This window comes from Trichechus manatus, unplaced genomic scaffold (genome assembly GCF_000243295.1).
Source record: "Trichechus manatus latirostris isolate Lorelei unplaced genomic scaffold, TriManLat1.0 scaffold00093, whole genome shotgun sequence".
Lineage (NCBI taxonomy): Eukaryota > Metazoa > Chordata > Mammalia > Sirenia > Trichechidae > Trichechus > Trichechus manatus.
This window is the reverse complement of record NW_004444029.1, coordinates 6,831,534-6,856,468: the sequence shown is the minus strand read 5'-3', so window position 1 is coordinate 6,856,468 and position 24,935 is coordinate 6,831,534. Positions and strand designations below refer to the sequence as shown.

Here is a 24,935-nt window from a genome sequence, read left to right as displayed (position 1 = left end):
GAGCAGCTGGTGGGTTTGAACCACCAACCTTTAGGTTAGCTGCCAAGTGCTTAACCACTACACCACCAGGGCTCCTTTTAGGATGGGATTCCAAAAAACCAAACCCATTGCCATCGAGTTGACCCTATAGGACAAAGTAGGACTGTCCCATAGGGTCTTCAAGGCTATAAACCTTTATGCAAGCAGACTGCCACATCTTTCTCCTGTAGAGCAGCTGGTGGGTTTGAACCACCAACCTTTCGGTTAGCAGCCAAGTGCTTAACCACCGTGCCACCAGGGCTCCTTAAGTTGGGGTTAGGATCCCTAAAATAGCCTTACAGATATCTGTTCTGCTGGAGATAAGATCTGAGTTTCATCGTTTACTTGCAGACTTGAAATGTAGCTACAAACTTGTCCTTCTTCCTGACTTCTTTTGCTTTCATGAAGAAAGGAGGTAAACCTTCCACACAGCAGTCTTTTGTTCATAGGCTGGTTCCTATTCCTGCATGTAACTGCCCTTCATTTAGCTAATACTTACTGAGCACCTCCGTGCTGGCCCTGTGGAAGGTGATCCGTAAGGTTAATTCATTTAATTCTCACAACACTTCTGCAAGGTGAATATTGTTATCCCCATTTTCAGGAAAAGGAAACTGAGTTCCACCAAAGCTAAGTGACTTGCTGAAGTTACAAAGTAAATGGTGGAGCTGGCTGGGAGCCTTGGTCCCCAAAGGGAAGGGCCTGTGCTCTCCCCATTATACTACCCTGCTAGTTGCTGTATCTAATTAGGTATGTTCTACTATATTCATGTAATTTTAGGTTATTGACATCCTCTGCCTCATACGTCATGATGGGGAGTTCTTGATTTTCAGTAGAAAAAGAGCATGATACGGTGGAAAGAAGGCTGAACTAGGAGTTAGGTAACCTCGGTTTGGTCTTGGCCCTGCCAATAAGTTGGGCGAGTCACTTTTTATCTTAGGGCCTTGGTATCTTCCTCTCTAAAATTACGGGATTAGGCTAGTTAGTCATCCAGCCATCTCTCTGATACTCAAACACTAGTCCACAGGGAGGACCGCTGAGGCTCCTGGGCAGGGCTGGGTCTCCCATCTGAGGTGAAGCTAAGCTTTCATTTATTTCCTTCTCTGCACAAAGGAGGGGCAGGCTTCCACAAAAAGCTGGGCAGAAGCTGGGATGGAGTTGGCTTGGGTGGCTGGGTGGGTTCCCAACGGTAAGACTTCTATTTCCTTCCTTTTGGGCAACATCATCAGACGATGATCCACCCTGATGCTGAGAAGAGACCTTCTGCAGGGACTCTGGCCAGAAATCAAGTCCTGTGTCCCTCCCTGGGGAGAACAGAAGAGCTCCAGCAGCAGCTTAACTTGGAAAAGGTCAAGACAGCCACACTGGAAAGGTAGATTTTGGATGTTGGAGTCAAAGAATCTATGCCTACCACTCACACTGGTATGCCTAGTCTGCTGTGTCTTCCACATGGACTCAGGCGGAACTGAACATTCTAATACCTAGACCTCTGCCCACAAGGAAGATGGCAACATGAGGTCCTTTGTGTAGCATGGGGCTGGGAGGCTGCTTGAGAGAGAAAATGCCAGTATATGCAGCAAAAGCGTAAGTGAGGAATAGAATACAAGGACGTACAACTGGTGAAGAAAACTTGTAGGATTCTGAGTGACAGCAGGTACCCACATAACTGTTGGGTGATCTCCTAGTGTAAGATAACTGTAGGTGAGGTGGGCAGAAACATACCTTACAAACCCATTAAGTTTCAGGATAAGCAGGCAGACAGGCACACAGTCTGGGTACGTGTTTAGAGGAAGAGGTATTTTCTGAGCAATCAGTCCAGTCTCTTAATCATGTAGGCTAGTATTCATGCGTGCACTTATTTATTAATCCATTCCTTCATCAAACAATGGGAAATAATTAGATGGGGGCTGGGTTTGGGGAAGAGGTCAGGCAATGATGTTTGAACAGAATTCTGAAGACATTTTTCAATGATTATTACGTACATTGTGCATTGCTGAAAATATAAAAAAGGAGATAAAAATGGTTTTTGCCTAAAATAAGCTTAGAAGTCCAACTACTTTTGGATTCAGTATCTGTCTTGGAAAGACTGGCTTGAAAAGTCCCCCATATGATTTCTTGGTAATAAGTTGTGGGGACACTAAGCCTTTAATCAGGTAACTCTTCCTAATAGGGAATTAATATGTTTTTGCTCTAGTTTTGAATCCCATTTTCATAAATGAAGTACATTTATTGAATGTACTTCACTCAGTAAATGAAGTACAAAGGTATAGATAGATAGGTATCTATACCTATAGTTCACAAGAACAAAGGTATCTCTTACAGTGCTCATGTACCTTCTGTGAAGCCAGCTGTGGAGGCTCGACTGACTGGCATTAGCCACCCCTAGGATGGACCTCATCACACAGAGGGGGCAGATGTCTTCTAAAATGGTCCAGACCAGAGGTTGGCCAGCTTTTTCTGTAAAGGGCCAGCTAGTCAATGTTTAAGGCTTTGTGGGCCGTATGGTCTGTGTTGCCACTGTTCTGCTCTGCTCTTGTAGTGTGAAAACAGCTCTAAAAAACAAAACGAAACAAAACAAAAGTTGCCGTGGAGTTGATTCCAACTCGTAGTGACCCTATAGACCAGGGTAGAATTGTTTCATAGGGTTTCCAAGGCTGTAATCTTTACAGAAGCAGATCGCCAGATCTTTTCTCCTGTGGAGCCACTGGGTGGGTTCAAACCACTGCCCTCTTGAGTAGTTTAATCACTGCACCACCAGTGCTCCTTGAAAGCAGCCCTAGACAGTACGTAAACAACTGGGTTTGGCTGTGTTCCAGTTAGGAGTCCTCGGTGGCACAAACGGTTAAGTGCTCGACTATTGGCCTCAGAAAAAAGGCCTGGCAATGTGCTTCCAGAAGGTCACAGCCTTGAAAACCCTATGGAGTACAGATCAACTCTGCATACATGGGGGCTCCATGAGTCAGAATCAACTTGATGGCAACTGGATTGGTTGTCTTGATTTGGTGTCCCAGGAAAGTCTTATTTACAAAAACAAGCGGTGGGCTGGATTTGGCTGTGGTTTGCCAACTCCTGTAGCTTCATACATAGCCTGTGGCATGGTTCGCTTAATGTCTTGAATTTTAAAGACCATTGAAGCTGCCATCAGTAGGTTTTGGAAAACTGAACCTGCTATCCCCTGTGGCATGTGGGTGTCAGCCATTTTTTATGACATCACAGGAACGAAATTTTCCATTGAAGCTCAGGCTTGTTTCTGTAAATCCTGAAATAAAATGAAAACTCTGTTTCCGTGCTGGTTTTGATCATAAATATTATCTCTCGCTGGGGGTTAAGTAACCTACACTTCCCCCCTGTCGTTTGTTGCCAGGGAACTGAGAGAAGTCCAGCAGACCCAGTCCCCCAAGGAAGACACTCACCCCGGTGAGCCTAAGGATTCGGGCGCTCACTCAGGATCAAGAAGCGCCAAACACCTGGTGGGAGGAAAGAGCACGAGGTCTTCAAGCTTCACCTTTGGGAACTCCTGAGGGGATACAGTTTCATTTTCCCTTTTCTCATTCCTATAAGAACTCATTTCACATCAGCCATCCTTCCACTCTGTAGCTTCTAGAAATGGATATTGACTATCCCAACCTGCCTCTGATGACCTGGAAACATTAACCAACTTGAACGCCCTAAGATTTCAGGAGCCACTCCTAATTGAGCATTCCCAGCCAAGACCCTAAGGCTATCACGGCTTCTTATTAGCAGTCATCCCCAGTACAATCATTGGTAGCCATTTCTCTTCTCTATTGTTATATTCTCAACACTACCTTTGAAAAATTTATTCATGTCTCACATTTGTTGATATACAAAGGGAAATCATGGGCCTCAAAACTGAAAGGAAAAAAGGAAGTAGCCCTCCGCGTGGCCTATGGACCAAGAGGTTGCTGTTGCCATTACCCACCAAGGATCCTGGGCACTCTGGCGGTACGCAGAAAGGAGCACAACTTGGTTTTCAGTGGACGTAACAGCTTGTAAGAAAATGAGCTTGGATTTCAGCAGTGCGTCTTGTGTTATATGATGCTGTAAGTAAAAGAATTCTCAGGCGCTTTGTACAAGTGATTCTCCTAGGTGTTTTCTGGATGGAGGCAATCCCTCTCTCTGACACTGTATTTATTAAATAAATGACTTCGCCATTACATTAGGTAGGTAGAAGTAAGACAAAATATAACTTGAACATTTATGTGCTGGCTGTTAACTTGTGGAACAAAAACACCCGGAGTAGAGGGCTCGAGGGAAATTTGACTTGGCTGTTCTCCCCCAATCTACTTGCCCTGATCCTCTCGTGGCTATTATGGTGTTTTGATTTTCTGGGCATTCCCAGTTTCTCTTGATCTTATGATCAGAATTTGCGTTTGTTTCCTGTCATTTTTTTTTCACATTTTATTCAAATCTCTTTCTCTGTATATATTTTTAAAGGAATAGAACATTTTTAAATAAAGGTTTTTATCTTTTCCAAAGCCAGATATTGGTAAAGTACTCTTCTTTGCAATATGTAGCTAACAAAGACTGAGAATCTTGTGTTGGAAAATGCCTCTTAAGTAGATAGGTGAGAAGATTCAGTAGATTGATAGTAACAGGTCTTGGCTGCAAGGCTCAGCTTTATAGGCCCAAAAGCCGATAATGGTCAGGCTCTGGTGTAAAATAACATTGGTCATAAGGGTGTTTGATAGCTTCTATTTGAGTCATCCACCACCTGTCTGTCAGTCTGTTGTACTGTGGTGGCCTGCACGTTGCTATGATGCTGGAAGCTATGCCACCAGTTTTTCAAATACCAGCAGGGTCACTCATGGTGGACAGGTTTCAGCAGAGCTTCTAGACTAGGACGAATGAGGAAGAAAGGCTGGGGATCTACTTCAAAAAAATTAGCCAGTGAAAACCCTGTGGATCACAATAGAACATTGTCTGACTTGCTTGCTTTGGACATGTTATCAGGAGGGATCAACAACTGCTGGAGGAGGACATCATGTATGGTGAGTAGTGGGTCAGGGAGGGCGAGAGAGACCCTCAGTGAGATGGATTGGCCCAATAGCCACAACAATGAACTCGAGCATGCCGGCAATTGTGAAGATGACGCAGGACTGGGCAGCATTTCCTTCTGTTGTACATCAGGTTGCCATGAGTCAGAGGTGCCTCCATGGTGGATTACCTATCTATCTGTCCATCTGTCTATCCATCTACCCACCCATCCATCCAACCATGTCATATTAATGATGGTAACCGGTCAATGGTCTGTAGGTTTTTTCTGCTGCCTTATTTTCTTTCCACTTCACCTTTAAAAGCAAATTAAGGAGCTTTTTATTGAATAAATCCTCACACTATCCTTTGCTCTGCCTTGGAATAGCAATTCTTTTCATGCAGTTAAGTGGGATATAGTGCCCTGGACAGTCCATTTCCTCTCTGTTTTTTAAAAACTAAGTCTTTATTCAAGGTTTTAAAATTTATCTCTTGCTCTTCCCCCCACTCTCTTCCACACCAGGCCATGCCCTGTGCAGTATAAGGCAAGGTCAACCACAATTTGTGATTTAGAAACAGGTATATTAAGTGACACAATGTATTGACTATAATTCATTGGTTATACTTGTCTTCATAGGCATTGATAACTACCACTTTTAGGGTCCACAGCCCCATCTCTGCCGTGTTCATCAAAGCCCGTCCTATCCCCCAAAAGGATCTGGTACCAGATTATTGATTTCTCTCTCTGTCTTTGTTGGACTTGATAGTAGCAGGAAGTCACCAAAATAGCACGTAGCTGCCTAGACAGTCTTCAGAGTGAGAGGGAGTGGATCTCACTGGTGTTGGGATTTAATCCTGTCTACTTCAGTTAGAACTTTACCCCTTGCCTCAGTAAGAAGTTCGATGCTCAGTCAGGAAGTTCTATTTCTGCACTGAGACCATGATATAACCCTGGAACTAATTATCAGAATTATTTCATTAACATCATCGGGTTGGCAACACTAAGGAGTTAAATTGAAACGCTTTAGGAGATAAGCAGTTGCTTTTCTATGGATGTATCTTATACATAACCCTGATGCTGACCATGTGTCCACAGATAATCTTGACACTTATAGTTAAATAAGTAACTCTTGTGCTTTGCTGGTCTCAGCTCTAACGCATGGACCCATCTATCATTGTTGGTTGCTGTTGATTTGGCTCCAACTCATGGCGACTCCATGCACAACAGGATGAAATGTTGCCTGGTCCTGCGCTATCTTCATGATCATCGGTATGCTTGAGTCCTTTGTTGCAGCCGCTGTGTATTTCGAGTGCCTTCCAATTTAGGGGGCTAATCTTCCAGCACTGTATGGTACAGTATTCTGTTGTGACCCATAGGGTTTTTACTGACTAATTTTCGGGAGTAGATCGTCAGGCATTTCTTCCTAGTCTGTGTTAGTCTGGAAGCACTGCTGAAACCTGTCCACCACAGGTGACCCTGCTGGTATTTAAAATACCGGTGGCATAGCTTCTGGCATCACAGCAACATGCAAGCCACCACATTATGACAATCTGACAGGTGGGTGGTGGGTACCAATCTATAGAAGCCATTTATCTAAGGCTGTAGAAAGATTAACATTGAAGACAAATGTCAACGTTTGAGCCTGAACAATTACGCTTTTTCACCTAGATGAATTACACCATCAATCTTATATAAAAGTTGTCAGTTTGATTTTTTTTAACTCAACAAAAAATAGCCGTATTAACTACAAAGTATTGCTAAAATTGCTTTTGAACCACCTTAAAATCTATGCTAGTAATCAGTTTAAGTAATAAGTGCTGTAATTTTTCAACATTTTTGATGAGGCTTTAGGAAAACTGATTTAAAAACCAAAGGGAAAAATTAAAATAAATTAAAAAAAAATAGCAACAAAATTACCCAAAGCTTCCTATCTAAGACAAAACATTGCCAGCCCTCTCTCTCCTGATTGACTAGGAACTCTTTTGATTTAGTGGGAAACTGAAGCCAGGGCCAAGGGTAACTTTGTGGCCCTGGGCATATGTAATACACACTTTTCTTTCTCAGTTAGTTTTGCAAAGGATGAAATCCCTGAATTTGTCCACTGCTGCCAGGTGTAATGGGAGCTGATCAAAGCCCCATTCTACCTGTCACTACTTCTCAGCATTGGGAAGGCCTTTTCTGGGTCCGTGAATGAACTACAGAAAGTCTATAACTATGTAAAAGTGTGTGTGTGTGTGTGTGTGTATGTGTGTGTGTATGTGTATGTGTGTGTGTATGTGTGTATGTGTATGTGTGTGTATGTGTATATGTGTGTGTGTGCATGTGAGAGAGAGAGACAAGGACAGGTTTCAGGGCTCGGTCATCAAAATGCCGATTGTAGAGTCTTGAAGGGGTGTCCCTAATACCAACCACATTTGAGCCTCTCTTCAAGGCCCTTGCTGCTTTCTTTGTTCTTCTAATTTCAGAAATATTCGAGTCCCTTATGCGCTCTTCCTGTTTTGTCTTCCTGTGTCTTTGCTTTGGCCTGTGACCTGAGCCTTCTAAAGCCTGTCCTTGTTTTAAAGCACACTGCTAACTGGACATTCACAACAAGGTCCCTGTCTTCTAGGGGGGTCACAACCAGTGGAGAAGAGGGGCCACCTTCATGACCATTTGAATTATAATACGAAGTAGACTGCATGCAAAGACAATGAAATGAGAGAACAAAGGAAGGAGGGACTCTTGGTTTAGAGTCTTGAAAGGATGGGGAGGGCTTTCCAGATGCAGAGGACACTGAGGGCAAAGCCACGCTGGTGTTTGCCGCACTGGGAAGTGGGGGAGGCAAAAAAAAATTGATAATAGAAGAAAATGCTCTAACTCAGTCCCTCCAGGACATTATACTTAAAAAAAAATGTTGAACATGTTTTTCTTTGCCAAAGGTGGGGAGGGGAATTAAGGTAGCAAGACTTGCAAACTTGTCCAGCCAACTGTCTAAGGAGAAAGTGTGTATTGCTAATTCCCGTCTGAGAGAGAGTTCAGATTAGCCCAGACTCTCTGTTAAGCTGTTATTTATAAAGTTATAGGAGCTTCCGCAAGGCTGTCTGTTTTCAACATGCATGGTGCTTTCTGCTTTCTTCCTTAAACAGCTTTTCCCACAGCTTGAAGTATTTGTGAATGGAAACGAAGAGACGAGAGATTAGGGGCATAATGAAGAAAGAAGTTTTAGAGCCAAGTTATTAGATATGGGTGAATGCATATGAATGAACGGGGACAAGATTTAAAGATGATTCCAAAGTTCAAGTCTGAGAGGGTGCTGGTACCATTAAAAAAACAAGGAAGTTAGAAGGGGGCATTGGTTTTGGAAGAGAGGCTGAATTTAGTTTTTCAATTCGACTTGACAGCCCAAGTGAAAGTAGAATTTTTTTTTTTTAATTTTATTGTGGTTAAAAATATATAATAAAAAATTTGCCATTTTAACCATTTTAAGTGTATAGTTTAGTGATGTTAATTACAATCATGTGCAACCATGACAACTATGTATTTCGAAACGTTTTACATCACCCCAAAGAGAAACTCAGCATCCCTAAGCAAGAACTCCCTGTTTCCCCTGCCCCCACCCATGGTAAGCACTAATAAACATCTGTCTCTCTGCATTTGCCTATTCCGGGTATTTCATAGGTGGGATAATATCATACTTGTCCTCTTGTGTCTAGCTTCTTTCGTTTAGTGTAATGTTTCAAGGTGTATCCATGTCGTAGAATGTGTCAGAACTACATTTCTCTTTATGGTTGAATAATATTCCATGGTCTGTAAATAGTGTTCTTTTTTTTTTTTTAAACAGGAGATCATTGGAGGGCATTGGCAGTAGTAACATAGAGGAAGGGATGGGGGACAATTAATCCTGTGTGGAAGCCTGAAGGCAGTATAACACGGTGTCTTTCAGGAACTAAACTTTGTGAAGGTGGAAGTAAAATGGAGATGTTATTAGTCGATTTTGACTCATGGTGACCCCATGTATGCAGGGTAGAATTGCTCCACAGGGTTTTCAAGGCTGTAATTTTTGGAAGCAGATCACCAGGCTTGTCTTCCCAGCTGCCTCTGGGTGTGTTCCAACTGCTGACCTTTTGGTTAGTAGTCAAGTGCTTAACTTGGAGATAAGCTTCCAGAAATATGCCAGCTAGTGAGCCAGACTTTGAGGAGCAGGCTAAGGTGTACCTTGCAAACCTTGCTAAGTAGTTTAGACTTTAAGGGCAAGAATGGGCCACTGAAGGATTTTAAGTAGGAGTTCAGCGGGCAAACTGGGGGGAAGACTTCCTCTTCAGGAACCCTGACAGTACAGGGAAGGGAGATGGAAAGGCTAGGGAGGCCCCCTCTGGCCAGGATTCTACCAGCTGCAGGGCACGTGCACACAACAGGGCCAGGATTAATGATACTTCAATGCAATATTTAAAAAAAAGTTAGATGAAAATTAATGAAAAAATCCATGATAAACAAAATATCAAAATTTTAAATAAAAACAAGATCAGTAAGCTCAAGTTAATTAAAAATTATTTAAGAATGCTGCTTGACCCGATCGGCATAACATAGTTCATAATGAAAATACTCTACATCCTACTTTGGTAGCTAGCATCTGGGGTCTTAGAAGCTTGTGAGTGGCCATCTAAAATACTCCACTGGTCCTACCCTGTCTGGAGCAAGGGAGAATGAAGAAAACCAAAGACACAAGCGAAAGATTAGTACAAAGGACTAACGGACCACAACTGTCGCAGCCTCCACCAGACTGAGTCCAGCACAACTAGATGGTGTCCAGCTACCACCACCAACTGCTCTGAATCACAATAGAGGGTCCCGGACAGAGCTGGAGAAAAATGTAGAACAAAATTCTAACTCTTACTGTTCTGACAGAGAATGGAGAAACCCCGAGAGTATGGACCCCAACACCCTTTTAACTCAGTACTGAAGTCACTCCTGAGGTTCACCCTTCAGCCAAAGATTAGACAGGCCCATTCAACAAACGATAATAATGTATCTCAACCATGTATACAAGACTAAATGGGCACACCAGCCCAGGGGCAAGGACGAGAAGGCAGGAGGGGACAGGAAAACTGGACGAATGGAAATTGGGAAGCCAAACTTGAGAAGGGGAGAGTGTTGACATGTTGTGGAGTTGGCAACCAATGTTACAAAACAATATGTGTATTAATTGTTTAATGAGAAACTAATTTGCTCTGTAAACCTTCATCCAAAGCACAATAAAAAAAATAAGTAAATTAAAAAGAAAAAAACTGCTACTTGGTCACCAAAAATTGTCAGACATGGCAATTCTCTCAACTGGAAACAAGCTAAGCGAAGAAGTAGATTTTGAAAATATTATTGATGAATTTACTTCTATTAAAGCCAGGAAAATAAAATAATTCTGTTTTTGGTAGAAGTAAAATATTTAAACTTAAAATAATGTCGTGAGTCTTAATACACCTACTTTTCAAATTTTCAATATTTCTTCAACTACTTTGTCATGTGCTGCTTAATCAAATTTGAGTCATAGCGACCCCATGTGACAGAATAGAACTGCCCCACAGAATTTTCTACGTTGGTCTTTTTTTTTAATACCTTTACCATAGCAGATCTCCAGGTCTTTCCCTTGCAGAGCTGATGACTGGGTTCCAACTGCCAACCTTTCAGTTAGCAGCCAAGTACCTAACTGCCGCACCACCAGTACTATCTTCACCTACTTTGTTGTTAAGTGCCATCAGGTCAAATCTGACTCATAGCGACCCTATGTACAACCGAACGAAACACTGCCCGGTCCTGCGCCATCCTCACAATAGTTGTTATGCTTAAGCCCATTGTTGCAGCCACTATGTCAATCCATCTCACTGAGGGTCTTTCTCTTTTTCGCTGACCCTCTACTTTACCAAGCATGATGTCCTTCTCCAGGGACTGGTCTCTCCTGAAAACATGTCCAAGGTACATAAGACAAAGTCTCGCCATCCTCGTTTCTAAGGAGCATTCTGGCTGTACTTATTTGAAGACAGATTTGTTTGTTCTTTTGGCAGTCCATAGTATATTCACCCACACCATTATTTCAAAGGCATCATTTCTTCAGTCCTGATTCATTGCCCAGCTTTCACATGCATATGAAGTGATTGAAAATACCATGGTTTGGGTCAGGCACACCTTAGTCCTCAAAGTGACATCTTTGCTTTTCAACACTTTAAAGAGGTCTTTTGCAGCAGATTTGCCCAATGTAATGCGTCCTTTGATTTCCTGACTGCTGCTTCCATGGGTGTTCATTGTGGATCTAAGTAAAAGGAAATCCTTGACAACTCCAATCTTTTCTCCGTTTATCATGATGTTGCTTATTGGTCGAGTTGTGGGGATTTTTGTTTTCTTTATGTTGAGATGTAATCCATACTGAAGGCTGTAGTCTTTGATCTTCGTCAATAAGCACTTCAAGTCCTCTTCATTTTTAGCAAGCAAGGTTGTGTCATCTGCATATCACAGGTTGTTAATGAGTCTTTTTCCAATCCTGATGCCACGTTCTTCTTCATATAGTCCAGCTTCTGGGATGATTTGCTCAGCATACACATTGAATACGTATGGTGAAATGATACAATCTGACGCACACCTTTCCTGACTTTAAACCACACAGTATCCCCTTGTTCTGTTCCAATGACTGCCTCTTGGTCTATGTATAGGTTCTTCATGAGCACAATGAAGTGTTCTGGAATTCTCGTTCTTCAAAGTGTTATCCACAATTTGTTATGATCTATGCAGTCAAATGCCTTTGCATAGTCAATAAAACACAAGTAAACGTCTTTCTCGTATTCTCTGCTTTCAGCCAGGATCCATCTGACATCAGCAATGATACCCCTCTCAACTACTTTAATGTTCTGGAAAAAAAATTTTTTTGAAAACATGTATATGGGGTGCACATACTTCCTTGGGCCTCAGGCTCCAATATAATTCAGCAAGGCAGGCACTGATTCTGTATTTATTTAAAAATTTTAAAAAGATCTTTTGTTCACTTTTTCCCTTAATTTTTTACTTTAAAAAATATTGCAGTAAAATATTATTTATCTTGATTGTCCATATCTTGGTGCCTCTTACATCTCCCACCCCCAATTTGGTTTTCATTTAGCTAGCCAAAGGTAAGGTTCACTGGTTCAAACCCACTAGCCGCTCTGCAGGAGAAAGAAATCTGCTTCCGTCACGATTACAGCCTTGGAAACCCCATGGGGCAGTTCTACATGTCCTATAGGGTCGCTGTAAGTTGGAATCAACTCGAAGGCAATGGGTTTAGGCAACTGGCTTGATGTCTGGTTTAGGAGGCCAGGACCACCGGGCTTCCGCTGCGGGCGGAGCTATTTTCGGGTTTCGTCCCCTCCTGGGCCGGGTTGGGGACGTCATCAAACAAACGCGCCAAAATCAGCCGGTCGCGGCGGATAGGAAGCTCCCGGCACTCTCGAGTCAGGGGCAGTGTTTCCCGCGAGGCTGGCCGGCTGCATTTCTACGACGCACGCCGCGGACCCTCTGCTTCCGCTTCCTTCTCTCGCACACGGGCCTGCGTACCGGTGCATCCGAAGGTGCTCTCTGCTGATGCTGTCAGGGCCGCGGCCTCAGGTGAGGCCGTAGAGCGGGGCGCGAGGCTCGCCGGGCCGGTGCCTGGCCCTCATCTTCGCCCTCGTGCAGGACTCCGCCTCCCCGCGCCGCCTGGGGGGAGGACGCCCGCCCACCTCGGCGGGAGGCCGGCGCGGGGGTCTCCAGTCCTGCGTGGTCTTCGCTCTCGGGGGTGGAGGCCGGCATTTATGCAGAAACAGGTTCAGATTTAAGTCCGTTGGTGGTATTATAGTATTTATTGAGCGCTTACTGTGTGCGAGGAACTGAAAATGTAGCATTGAATAAATCAGACGGAAATCTCTGTCCTCCGTGGACTGGAAATGGAAGAACTCAGACCTTTTGCACGGGAAGAGGAGGTTACGTGGGATCAGAGAGACGTACAGACGAGCGTGGGGCGTGAGTTATTTTGGGGGGAAGGCGAGTCCTCGTCAGACGTGCAGGGATGTTGTGAGGTTGCGGGTGTGAGTGCATCGCAGTCACGTTGTCGCGTGTCAAGTCGATGCCGACTCAGCCACCCTGTAGGGGTCTTGCAATTCGGAATTTAGGAGGGGTGGACGTGGACTTGTGGTCTTGCTGTCAGATGTGCTTAATTCATCTTTTTTTTTTTTCTTTCAGGAAAAGACTAAAATTAGACAGTGAGAAAAGAAAAGAGAAGCCATGTTTCGAAGACCTGTATTACAGGTAGTTGCTTGTGTGTATTAGTGCTGGTATCTGTTAGCAGCCAAAGGGTGGATTTCTTCAAGCTTTTCACTTCAGGGGTAAAAGGCCTTTGAGGCCCCCCACCCACCCCCTGGGTCCTCATTTGATATGGAGGTTTGGGGACCCCGGTTTTATCTGTATAAATAATGTCCATTAAAACGAAACATTTTAAAGTTTATTCACATGCGTGGTAGGAATCAGTTACATTTTTTTAAAAAAGAGTGCGTTTGTTAAAATTTGCATGTAGATCACTTAAGGAGCCTTTAAGGTCTTCAGTGATATGGAGACTGAGAATTTTTGTTAGCGATTTAATGTAGGGCGTGTGATTCCTTTTCTGACCTTCTGCCTCATGCCACCCCCACGCCCATCTCCCTACACTGAGGGGAGTACCTGAAGTCTCTGCACGTTTGCATACTCAGTATGTCCAGAATGGAATTCCTCATTCTACCCAGGCCGGCTGCTGTCTATCCGTCACCCTAGACAGCCTTGAGCCATCTTAGACTACCTCTTTCCTTCATTTCAAGCACTAAGTCTTGTAAGTTCTAACCTTTTGACACCTCTTTCCTACTGTCCATCCTCCTGTTAAGACTAATTAAGAAACAATTTCTCTATGAACTCTCCCCATCTCTGCCCCCTACTGTAGAATCGACCTGTATTGCTGAGTCCCCACTTTATCCTGTACATACTTTTAGCATAATTTTTCATGTGTTGAAATGTGAGCATGAAAAAGTTACTGCTGTCTGTACAGTAGAAAGTTGGTTTTAAAACCAAATAGAAAAGTTAAAAGTCTAACAAAGAAAAAAAATTATCTAAGTTTAAAGTGTCCTTTCTGTGTCTCTGCTTCTCAACTAAGTCTTGATTATTTTGTGCCGAAAATGCCGTGTTGTTATTCTGTAAGCCTTACAAGTTCTGGCACATCTAAGCACTGAAATTAGTACGTTTCTAGAATCATGACAGGATTTCTTCCTGCTTAGCAGTGACTCTAGGTACAGGTTGGATTTACAGCCAGCGTCATAGTCTCTGTAGGAAAGTGTTTTGTTTTCATTTCACCTGTTGTGTACAAACACAAGAACTCTATCAGGAGGGCTGCCGTGAAAGAATGAGGAGGGGACTAGCAGGTAACCTCTCGGGTGAGCTCTCTGCTACATCCTTTGTGCCGTGGGCTTTTGGAGCAGGTTGCTCTTAAAGTGTTTGCCAGGCCCTTCTGGCGCTATGGTGGGAGGACGGGGGGAGAGTGTTCTTGTCTGTGAACGTGTGCTGAAGGAGCTCCGACTAAGAGACGCAGGTGGGGTGGTCTTCTCTCGCGTTTGTCTTCCCTGAGAAGTCAAAGCCTTGTTACTCTTTGTTCCCTTGCAGGTGCTTCGTTGGTGTGTGAGACATGAGTCTGAAATAGCTAGCAATTTCGTCCTGGAAAGATGTAAGTAGCTAATGTCCAAGTTTAAAAAACGTTATTTGTAGTAACGTGCTAACGTTCTCAGACGTGACAGCGAAGGGATGCCCTGCCGGGCTGTGGTCTGTTGCTTGCCACGCGGCTTACAGTTCATCTTTGCCCCTCAGGGCCTGGCCTTGCCCCACCAGGCCCCAGGAGCCTGGGATAAGTTGGGCCTTCTTCCCCTTACCACTCAGTCACTTTCACGCTCCTTGAGTCATGTTTGCTTAGTTCAGTTTTCCAACGTCGTGTGCTGCTGGGATAACAGAGTGAAAGTCTGTGGAGGCATTTTTTTCACAGAGAAATAATCCCTTATATTTATAAAGATTTTCGCATTTCAGATTTGTTCTTTTAACCACATACCAAACCAAACACATTGTCATCGAGTTGAATCCGACTCACAGTGACCCTGTAGGACAGAGTAGAATGCCCCATAGCTGCTTCCAAAGAGTAGCTGGTGGATTCGAACCACCAGCCTTTTGGTTAGCAGCTGAGCTTTTAACCTGTGGGCCACCAGGGCTCCCTTAACCACACCAAAACCAAAAAACCCCTTGCTGTCGAGTCAATTCTGACACGTAGCGACCCTTGTAAGACAGAGTAGAACTGCCCCCAAAAAGTGTTTTAAATAGGAATTTAAGATAAAGTGAAAGGCTTAAAGTCTGTTTTGTGGGGATGCTTTCTCTATGAATAATTTCTCCTTTCTTGCCTACCCTGTTTTCCCTCCCAGCCTCCTATGTTCTCCCTGAACAGATCTTTAGGGATCTTCTAGAACTTGGGCTTTGCCTAACGCAGATCAGTATTGACGTGGTGTTGGTAGCTGTTCCCTTCCTGGACTTTCTCGCGGCCCCCGGTGTTGACCTTTCTCAGCCTCATTCTGTCTCCACGTTGCATTTCAGCTCTGAATCGCGTGCAGTTACTGGGCCGAGTGGGTCAGGACCCCGTCATGAGGCAAGTGGAAGGAAAAAACCCAGTCACTATATTTTCTCTCGCAACCAATGAGATGTGGCGGTCGGGGGAGAGCGAGGTGTACCAAATGGGTGAGTATCAGAGACTGGGGTTTTATTTTTACCGGTGATGACGCAGATGTTATTTATTGCCAGTTGTCTGATAGGAGATAAGCTACTTTCAGAAAGGGTCTTCCTTCTCTAATTCTGTTCTCTTAGAAATTGTGACGTTGGTTTGCTGGCACGTTGTCTGTTGGCATTTGTTTTATCTGGTGGCATTTGTAACCATGTCTCCTTTTTTTGTGATTTAGGTGACGTCAGTCAAAAGACAACGTGGCACAGAATATCAGTATTCCGACCCGGCCTCCGAGACGTAGCGTATCAGTATGTGAAAAAAGGGTAAGTTGAGGAAGGAAGGATCTTGTAGGTTAAAAAGTTTAAAGAACTGATAACAGGTGTTCTCATGTCAGGAGACTCCTAACTCTGTTATCCTTGAGTATTGTAATTATTCTGTGCACAAGAGATGTTTTATTAAGCGAATTGCCATGTGTTGTGTGTAAAACCTTCTAAGAGCTTGTAATTTAGGACAAACAAGGTGTGTACATAAACAGAAGCCAAAACCCAAACCTGTTGCCTTCGAGTCAATTCTGACTCATAGCGACCCTGTAGGACAGAGTAGAACTACCTCATAGGGTTTCCAAGGCAGAAATCTTTACAGAAGCAGACTGCTGCATCTCTCTCCCATGGAGCAGCTGGTGGGTTCGAACCGCCAGCCTTTGGGTTAGCAGCTGAGTGCTTAACCACTGTGCCACCAGGACTCTTTAAATAGAAGCAGGTGAGGCAAAAGAGAAGGCAAAATGCATGAAGTGCCAACTGAGCAACTCCAAGTACTTTTAGGAGCCGCCACATCTCTGGGGCCAGGGACGTGAGGGTGTCTTGTCCCTTGGCGTCCACATACGTCCTGGGCAGAGGATCTGGGATGTGTGATGCTTGACACATTGGGTTAACCGAAAACAAAAACCAAGCCCGTTGCCATTGAGTGGATTCCGACTCACAGTGACCCTATAGGACGGAGTAGAACTGCTGCGTAGGGATTCCAAGGAGCGGCTGGTGGATTCGAACTGCCGACCGTTTGGTTAGCAGCTGTAGCACTAACCGCTGTGCAACCAGAGTTTTCACACATTGGGTTACTACAGTAATATTCACGGCAGTTATTTTGTGTTGGATAATTCTCTATAGACTTAGTGGCTGCTATTTGGAATGCTCGGATTGGTTATGTGTAGAAAGGATCTTTTCCAAACCCACAGGACAGGAGTGTTCAACAGCGATTGTAATCGTTGTCAGCACTTTAGAAACGCACTTGTCTTGTACAAACAAACGAAACCTAGTTCACGAAAAGTAATTTCAGCAGTGACTGAAATTTCTATTTCTCGTCAGTAACTGTGTGCCTTTTCTTCATCTGTGCCTCCACGGCCCTTTGTGTGTATGTGTGTGTGGGATTCACATCCTGGTGGGTGAATCTCTCTGTGTGTTTCTGTGTCCTTTGGCACCTTGTCATTTCGCTAGTTTTGTTTACTTCCTGGGTTGTACTTTATTGATGGTGGTGGACTCTGAGAACTGGTGCCGTTACAGTCATTTTCCACCCCCTAAAGTCATAGGTATGGCTGTCTTCTAGTTCGGCCTTCCAGATAGTGAAGAAATAGTACTTAGCTCTAAATGATACACTAAACTAAAAGCCTTCATTTTGGATTTTAATAATCTTAAGTCCCTTGAAAATAAGGTTATGAACCTCAGTATAGAAAGAAATAGATATATTGTCAGTGAAGGTCAACAGATCTCTTAGGGAGTCGAGAATCAAAGGTGAAGGAAAATGATGCATTGGAAGTCATTCCTGGATGCTTAAAGGGTGCCGCTACACTGTTCTCTTTTTTTAAAAAAACCCCTCTAAGCCTCCAGTCAGGTGGGGATGAGGCGTCGTCCTTTCTACCCAGACCTGTCAGGGCTGTTTCTGTCCTCTGATTCCGAGCTTTGAGAAGTGGTCGCGAAAATGTGGCTGTGGATGACTGTGTATTTCAGCCTTTGTGTGTATGTGTTGCCTGGCCTGGCCTGACTCTCCCGTAAAGCACGTTGGAACCTCCCAACTAAGAAGTGTCCATTTTATTGATTCAGGTCTCGAATTTACGTGGAAGGGAAAGTAGACTATGGTGAGTACACGGATAAAAATAACGTGAGACGACAGGCGACAACTATCATAGCAGGTAAGAACTTGTGATCACAGCTGTTCGTCCTCCTCTTCCCTGAAAGCCTGGCCATGTCGGAAGCGACTCTCCCTGGGGCTGTGAGAACCAGTGACTGGGAGATTAGGAGGCAGCAACCGGGAAGAATTCTGAGCGTGCTTACGGGCTGGCTCGGAGTTACTGCACATAACTTATTCCTGTCGAGTTATGCACCTGAGTGAGATTTGTGCAGGTGTGTCTGGAACCTCTTTGGTACTTAATGTACGGGTTATTTTGATAGTTTTTTATTGCTTTCTTTAAGCAAAAAGCAGCATAGAAAAGATGGGCACATAAAGTTTAAGGACGGTTGTGAAGATGCCCCCTAGAACGGAGTTTTCAGACCTTTTTGAAAATATGTTATAAAAGTTTTTGAGAATGATATACCCCTTTGGACATCTTCAAGTTGACATTAAAAATTTGTTCAGTATGAGAGTATCATATGACTTAAATGTATTAATGGAATCTGAATACCAGAGCCATTTAATATCGACCATTATCTTGTAAAAAATACACGAACTAGCTCTTCTTTAACAGTATTCCTTTCTCTTTGAACTTAGTTTTCCATTCCATTTCCCCTCAGAAGTTTTTCTTAATATATTGTGTAGTTGAGCCTTTTCTTATTCATCCTGTCATTTGTAACAGAAATACATATATAAGTAGAAATTGTAAAATATTTTTTAAAAGTTCTGTGACAGTTAAGGCTCTAAATGTTGTTTCTTCTCAATTGTGTTGTCATTACAATTGTTTTTAGTACACAATTGACCAAAACAATATGTTCAATATGTTAATACGTAAATATAAAAACAAATTTTATTGGAAATGCGTCTTGTGATGAGGTGGATGGTGCTTTTTTTCACCTCTTGGATAACTAAAATAAGACAGTGGTAAGCTTAAAGTCTGGTTTTTTTTTTTTTTTAATGGACATAAACTGAGAAACCTTGTTTTTATAAATAAGTAGGTGGGAATGGATGGAAATTTATCTTTACTAGTGTCTCAATGTTTTAAACTTCTGAGATATACCAAAATTACATGATGACATATTTAGAAATCAGTTTTTTATTATGGAAAATGTCACATTGATACAAAAGTAGAGACAGTAATGAACACATCAGCTCACTGTTTGGTGTCGGCAGTTATCAGCTGCTGTCTGCTGTTTCACCTGTGCTTCACGTACTTCTCTGGTACCCGGGCTATTTTGAAGCAAATCCCAGACAGCACATCATTTCATCCGTAGATAGTTCAGTGAGTATCTCTAAAAGGTAAAGGTTTATGAACACATAGCTACAATGCTATTATCTAATATTATGTAATATTAAGAAATTTTGTTAATTATATTTACCAAATATTATAATGTTCAAATTCCCCTCATTGCTTTATACATTACATTGTTTTACATGTACCTTAAGGTCTCTTTTCATCTATAGATTCCCCCTTTATCTCTTTCCGCTTGTTCAGAGTTCATATCTTATTCACTATGCCAAATTGATAAATCATAATTATAATATGTATTTTCTTACTGGTAAATTTCTTGGGACATAGGTTGACCTTGAAAACCAACATAGGTATCTTCTGTCCTTCATTATCAGACCTTATGCTAGTTCTTCCTTTCAATTTTGCTTTCCTACTTCTTGAGTGTCTTGAGAGTAAATCATTTCCTACCACCCTGTCCTTCATTTGGGCCGTGTTGCCAGAAATAGCTTCTTGAAATAGATGAATATCCAGACCTCTAGATGGTGTAGAACCACACCTGTAATTTCAGCTGTGGAAAATCAAGCTCACTGACAAAGTAGTTGACGTTTCTGAATCTCTCTAGATGCTTCATGTATTCAGAAAGCCCTTCCCACTTTCATTCCACCCTAAACCATGTGGGTGGGCTGACTTTGGAGTTGGTAGGGATAAAGCCAAGTGGAAACAGTTCAGGTTATCTGCTGTTTTGTGTTTTTCTTGTCACCAGCTTTCACTAGCATGGGTGACTGGGCAAACTATAGGTTTATGGCTAATAGTAAAAGTGAACAGATCTGCAGTGACATTTGCACTGAAGACAAAAGAATTTAATTGGGTTGCCATGTTTTCTAGGCCTTCGGTTTCCTTATAGGGATCATGTCTGTAACTTAAAAATATCCACCAGTGGATGGCGCTCTTGCCTTGTTACACAAAGGTGCCAATCTAATACTCTCCTCTGAAGTGACCTTTCTGTGGCAACATACTCTTCCAGAAGACTATAGACATGAACAGATACTCAGTCATATCCTATAGTACTAATCACTTTCTGTGCCAACATACTATTCTTCCAGAGGACTGTGGCATGAACAGATACTCAGTCATATACTATAGTACTAATCACTTTCTCTGCCAACATACTATTCTTCCAGAAGACTGTGGATATGAACAGATACTCAGTTATATACTATATAGTAAGAATTTTCAAGTTATAAGCATCTAGATCTTTTGGATATATACAGGACATACTACTTAATGTGTTTCCTTTGCTCATCCTAAACAAACCTCCTCTGGGACAGCATTTTAAGAGCAATGTCTGCTGTTTTTGGATAAAAATCCTTGCTGTATAATACTGATTAGTAGAAGTTTCCCAAGAATGAATATGTAAAAGTCATTCTATTTTAAAATTGAAAAATAAGTTTCTTCAATATGAGTTTTTACACTTACTTAAAAATGTAAAAATCTGTCACTGATAACGGGAACACACGCTGATCCCACCTTTTCCTCCGTACCTCCAGAGCACGGAATGGTACCTGTTGGGCCTCATCAGTGTGAGGCTGTGCTGCCTGCTTTAAGCACTGAAATCATCCAGTTCTGTGACCAGTGTTTTTGCAGGAAGTTGTTGCTTGGAAAACCTTATCTTGACTTCCTTAAGGGAAGGCAAGCAATAGCCCGCCGCATCTAATAAAGTCTGAATTTCTGGCCAAACAGCTGTATCCCAACTCTTAGCTCCATTTATGCCTGCTGTGTATACCTCTGATGAATGTAGCAAGGGTTTTAGAGAAACAAATTCTCAGATTCTCTAAAATCCCTTTAGCGACCAGCACTGAAGTTTGTATGTGTTAGAGGGGAGTGATTACGTGGGATAGAGAAAGAGTTCTGAAAGTAATGCTTCCTCTTTGGCTTCTTCACAGATAACATTATATTTCTGAGTGACCAGACAAAAGAGAAGGCATAGCGTGGACACGTCTTCTTTGGCCATTGTTTGGTACAGTCTCATTTCCAAATCATGTGTGGTCTTTATAGGACAGAAATTAAAATATCATTTTATAGAAAATGAATGATAATATTTTTCCTGATTACTGCTCCCTCTGTGGCCCGTGTCTGTTTGGCATTCTCTGGTTGTTCACTCCTTCAGGATGGTTTGCGTCTGCCAGCGTACAAGATAGTGGACTCCGGCTCGTCTCTCTGTGTCTTGGCAGAGGAATGAATGTCCTCGGGAAGGCATGCTTCTCCTGCAGTGTTCACTCAGCCCCTCTGTGTCACCGGGCTTCTCCTCGGCCGTAAACAGGGACGTTCTCACCTGTGTGCTCCGCCAGGCGCACAGAGACACTCAGTGTTGACAGGCACTTGATCCCAGTGGGATATAAACTCCAGTCCAGACTGAAGGGGGTTGCTGAACGGTGGTTGGTGTCTAACCTGAATGGCTTCAGGGCTAGCCTACCTTCTCCATGTTGTTTGTTTTTGGACAGTTTCACTAGTAGCATTTATAAAATGTGATTTCCCAACAGTGAAGACCTGAAATATAGTTGGTGGTGAGCTGATTCATCTTCAGGTGAGGAACCAGGCCTCTGGGTCCATATCCTAACTCTGTTTGCACCCGTTTGCTGTCCTTTCAAAATCCTCATCCAGAACTCTGGGGCAAGGCCTCTTTGTGCACTAACGGCCTGTTGCCTTGCTGCCCTTGGTTAGAGCCTTGGGTTTGTGGCATTGTCCTTGTATTGTCCCCCGTGGTCTTGATGTGCACACGCGTGCACACGCACGCACACACACGGTGGACACATAATTGCTTTCACTACGGGACTCAGAATTACAAAGTGCGAATGATTTACCAATAAAGACTGCATAAAGTAAGCTCAGATTTTCAGCACCTCTTTTACTTTTTAAAGCTCGGCTCAGTACTCCCCAGGCCTGCCTTCTCCCGGTTTGCTGCGGTTTCCCAGCAGCAGGCCCTGCTGAGCAGGTGGCCCCCTTCAAGCTGGAGGCCCCCCTCCCTCATCTTCCTCATCGAGCCAGCCGGCTCCCATCTTGGCCTCCAACCCAGCCTGTGTCTTCTGCCCCCGCCGGCTGTCTCCTCTCCCTCCGCCCGAGCGTGTGGGCTAACTGAACCACAGCAGGTTCAGAGTCCGCATGCTGTGTTCTGGGCCCTTTATTTATTTATTCTTAGGCATTTCCTGAGCACGTGAGCAGCTGTTTCTGTTTGCAGTGCAGTTTGGTTAAGGCAAGGTGGAGCTCTTCAGCTTTACCCTGTCTTTGCCCGGGAAGAGTAGAAAATTAATTGCTGGTTTCTCGTATTAGTAGGAGTCCCTGGGTGGTGCAGATGGCTAAGCACTCGACTACTAACTGAAAGGTTGGTGGTTCGAATCCACCCAAAGACACCTTGAAAGAAAGACCTGGTGATCTGTTTCCGAAAGTTAGCAGTCATTGAAAAGCTTGTGGAGAGCAGTTCTGCTCTGACCCGTAGGATCGCCATGAGTCGGAATTGACTCGACGGCAGCTGGCTTGGTTTTTGGATGATTGCTCTTTTATCAGCCACCTTTTTTTCTGTAGCTAGGACCGCTAGTCAGCACGTTAAATGCACTCTCCAAACTGACGCCTTTAAACCAACTGGTGATAGAGTCTGCACTCCTTCATGCCACGTTCCTTCTTTGTGCAAAATTAAAAGTAGGTAAAATTTTATCTTTTCGGCAACTCGTGCTGGCACCTGACTCCGCCCCCAACCTGTGCAGTGCGTCTGCTGAGACTAACGCCTGCTCGCCAGCCCGTGTCAGCCCGCGTGGACCTGGACTCTGGCAGCAGGAAGATCCGGTGGGGTCTCCTCATCCTCGTTTGGGCTCTGCGTCCCCCTTCTTCATGCTGCTGAGGTCGGCGAACAAACCTGCAGAAAGCTGCCCTGTGACTGGACCGGGGCTCCGTGTTTAATGGAAAGAGGAAGGAGTGTGATACTGAAGGGAGGAGAAAGGATCAGACGGAACGTGTGGTGTAATGTAATTCATGTAAGTATATGCTTAGAAGAGTCTGGAAGGATAAAGATCAAAATATGATTGTCTCTGGCTAGGGGATCGTGGGTGATTTTCCTTATTTCTTTACACTTTCGTATATCTTTTTTTTTTTTTTCAGCATTGCGCGTGTATTACTTTGATAATAAGAAAATGAATAAAGCTATTTTCATTATTTCCAAGCCAAGCTTGCTTTCCTCGCTCACCTCTGGCCACTTCCCCTTCTTGTACTGGGGGTGAACCAGACAAGCTTTCCTGTGCCTTCCCCGCCATCTGCGTCTTAGCAAATCAGGCTTGTATCCGTCCTTCACCAACCCAGGAGGATTCACCAGCCTGGGATGGTTCACCAGCCCGGGACGGTTCACCAGCCTGGGACGGTTCACCAACTCAGGAGGACAGTGTGAGAGACCAGCCTTATGAGATCCCTTTGGCTGCCAGTACAGCCCTCCAAGAGTCACCATTTCTCAAAGACGTTCAGAGTCATTTTCTGACGCTGTTTTGGGGAATTGCTTGTCCTTGCCAGCTGAGTGACAGCCCAGCCTTTGCAGTGCGGTTAGCTTGCCTTTGTTCCCTAAGGAGGTCATGAGGTCCTGGAAGGCAGGGCTGGGTCTCCTTCACACCGCCCACCTGCCCTGTCCCACTCAACCCCGTGCAGCAACGTCACCGGGCTGTGTACGGGTTTGCTGTTCAGGGAGTCGGATGGAACATTGGCATGGGGCACGCTACGTGTTTCTCCGTCGGGGCTAGTGGTGTGTGCGTCAAAACTAGGGGGCAAAGAGTGAGCAGAGCCTGTGGGCAGTGGGGGAGAATGGCATGGTTAATTAGCAGACAGGCCACAGTCAGCATAGTAATGACTGACGTTCATTGTGTGCTCACTGTGCCGGGACTGAGTGCTTGTTATGCCTTTTCTCATTTGACTGTTACTCTAAGAAGCAGGTACTGTCATCCTATTTTATAGATGAAGAAAGCGAGACAGAGGTTAACTTGTCACAGTCATGCAGTTTATGAGGGTAGGCCTGGAGTTTGAACTCAGGTGTGAAGTTTGTGTTTTGCTTTCTGCCCACTGCCTACCTCCAGCTGCTCTTGCACATGCACTGGCCCTCCACACTCACAGGCCCTTGCACACGCACTGGCACTCCACACACACAGGCCCTTGCACACGCACTGGCCCTCCACACTCAGGCCCTCGCACACGCACTGGCCCTCCACGCTCACAGGCCCTCGCACACGCACTGGCCCTCCACACTTACAGGCCCTTGCACACGCACCAGCCCTTCACACTCACAGGTCCTCCACACTCACAGGCCCTTGCACATGCACTGGCCCTCCACACTCACTGGCCCTTGCACACTCACTGGCCCTCCACACTCACTGGCCCTCGCACACACACTGGCCCTCCACACTCACAGGCCCTTGCACACGCACTGGCCCTCCACACTCACAGGCCCTTGCACACGCACTGGCCCTCCACACTCACAGGCCCTTGCACACATACTGGCCCTCCACACTCACAGGCCCTCCACACTCACAGGCCTTCACACACGCACTGGCCCTCCACACTCACTGGCCCTCCACGCTCAATGGCCCTACACGCTCACTGGCCCTCGCACGCGCACTGGCCCTGCACGCTCACAGGCCCTCGCACGCGCACTGGCCCTCCACGCTCACAGGCCCTCGCACGCGCCCTGGCCCTCCACGCTCACAGGCCCTCGCACGCGCCCTGGCCCTCCACGCTCACGGGCCCTCGCACGCGCCCTGGCC

The 24,935-nt window shown here is 44.5% G+C and overlaps 4 protein-coding genes across 5 annotated transcripts in view; all 4 read left to right on the top strand.

Moving 5' to 3' along the window:
• WEE2 (WEE2 oocyte meiosis inhibiting kinase) overlaps positions 1 to 3,978 on the top strand; it is a 26,711-nt gene extending 22,733 nt beyond the window's left edge. Inside the window, exons 10-11 of the mRNA XM_004382444.2 lie at positions 1,245 to 1,387; positions 3,380 to 3,978. Of these exons, the coding sequence (XP_004382501.1) occupies positions 1,245 to 1,387; positions 3,380 to 3,536 (300 nt within the window). The 3' untranslated portion in view covers positions 3,537 to 3,978. The remainder of the gene's footprint in view (positions 1 to 1,244; positions 1,388 to 3,379) is intronic.
• Positions 3,979 to 12,483: 8,505 nt separating this feature from the next.
• On the top strand, positions 12,484 to 21,236 carry SSBP1 (single stranded DNA binding protein 1). Of its 2 annotated transcripts, none has more exons than XM_023736871.1 (7): positions 12,484 to 12,610; positions 13,223 to 13,288; positions 14,663 to 14,723; positions 15,632 to 15,772; positions 15,991 to 16,078; positions 17,849 to 17,937; positions 21,090 to 21,236. In XM_023736871.1, exons 2-7 carry the CDS (start codon positions 13,265 to 13,267, stop codon positions 21,131 to 21,133), a joined length of 447 nt encoding a protein of 148 aa, XP_023592639.1. In that variant the 5' UTR covers positions 12,484 to 12,610; positions 13,223 to 13,264; the 3' UTR covers positions 21,134 to 21,236. The 2 variants fall into 2 exon arrangements, with proteins under 2 accessions (XP_023592639.1, XP_023592638.1); XM_023736870.1 differs by having other exon boundaries at positions 19,089 to 21,236.
• Positions 21,237 to 22,305: 1,069 nt separating this feature from the next.
• Positions 22,306 to 24,935, top strand: part of LOC101350828 (maltase-glucoamylase, intestinal) — a 250,622-nt gene continuing 247,992 nt past the window's right edge. The window contains exon 1 of the mRNA XM_023736869.1: positions 22,306 to 23,171. The gene's annotated coding sequence lies outside the window, so the exon portion shown is untranslated. The remainder of the gene's footprint in view (positions 23,172 to 24,935) is intronic.
• The window catches only part of TAS2R3 (taste 2 receptor member 3), a 7,355-nt gene continuing 7,174 nt past the window's right edge, over positions 24,755 to 24,935 (top strand). The window contains exon 1 of the mRNA XM_004382443.2: positions 24,755 to 24,932. Coding sequence (XP_004382500.1) covers positions 24,755 to 24,932 — 178 coding nt within the window. The remainder of the gene's footprint in view (positions 24,933 to 24,935) is intronic.

Excerpts from the sequence above, each read along its gene's own strand:
- SSBP1 (XM_023736870.1), top strand. The coding sequence starts at position 13,265 with ATGTTTCGAAGACCTGTATTACAG. Across the intron at positions 13,289-14,662 it reads TTCGAAGACCTGTATTACAG|GTGCTTCGTTGGTGTGTGAG; the intron begins GTAGTTGCTTGT and ends GTTCCCTTGCAG. Across the intron at positions 17,938-19,088 it reads GGCGACAACTATCATAGCAG|TTATCAGCTGCTGTCTGCTG; the intron begins GTAAGAACTTGT and ends TGGTGTCGGCAG.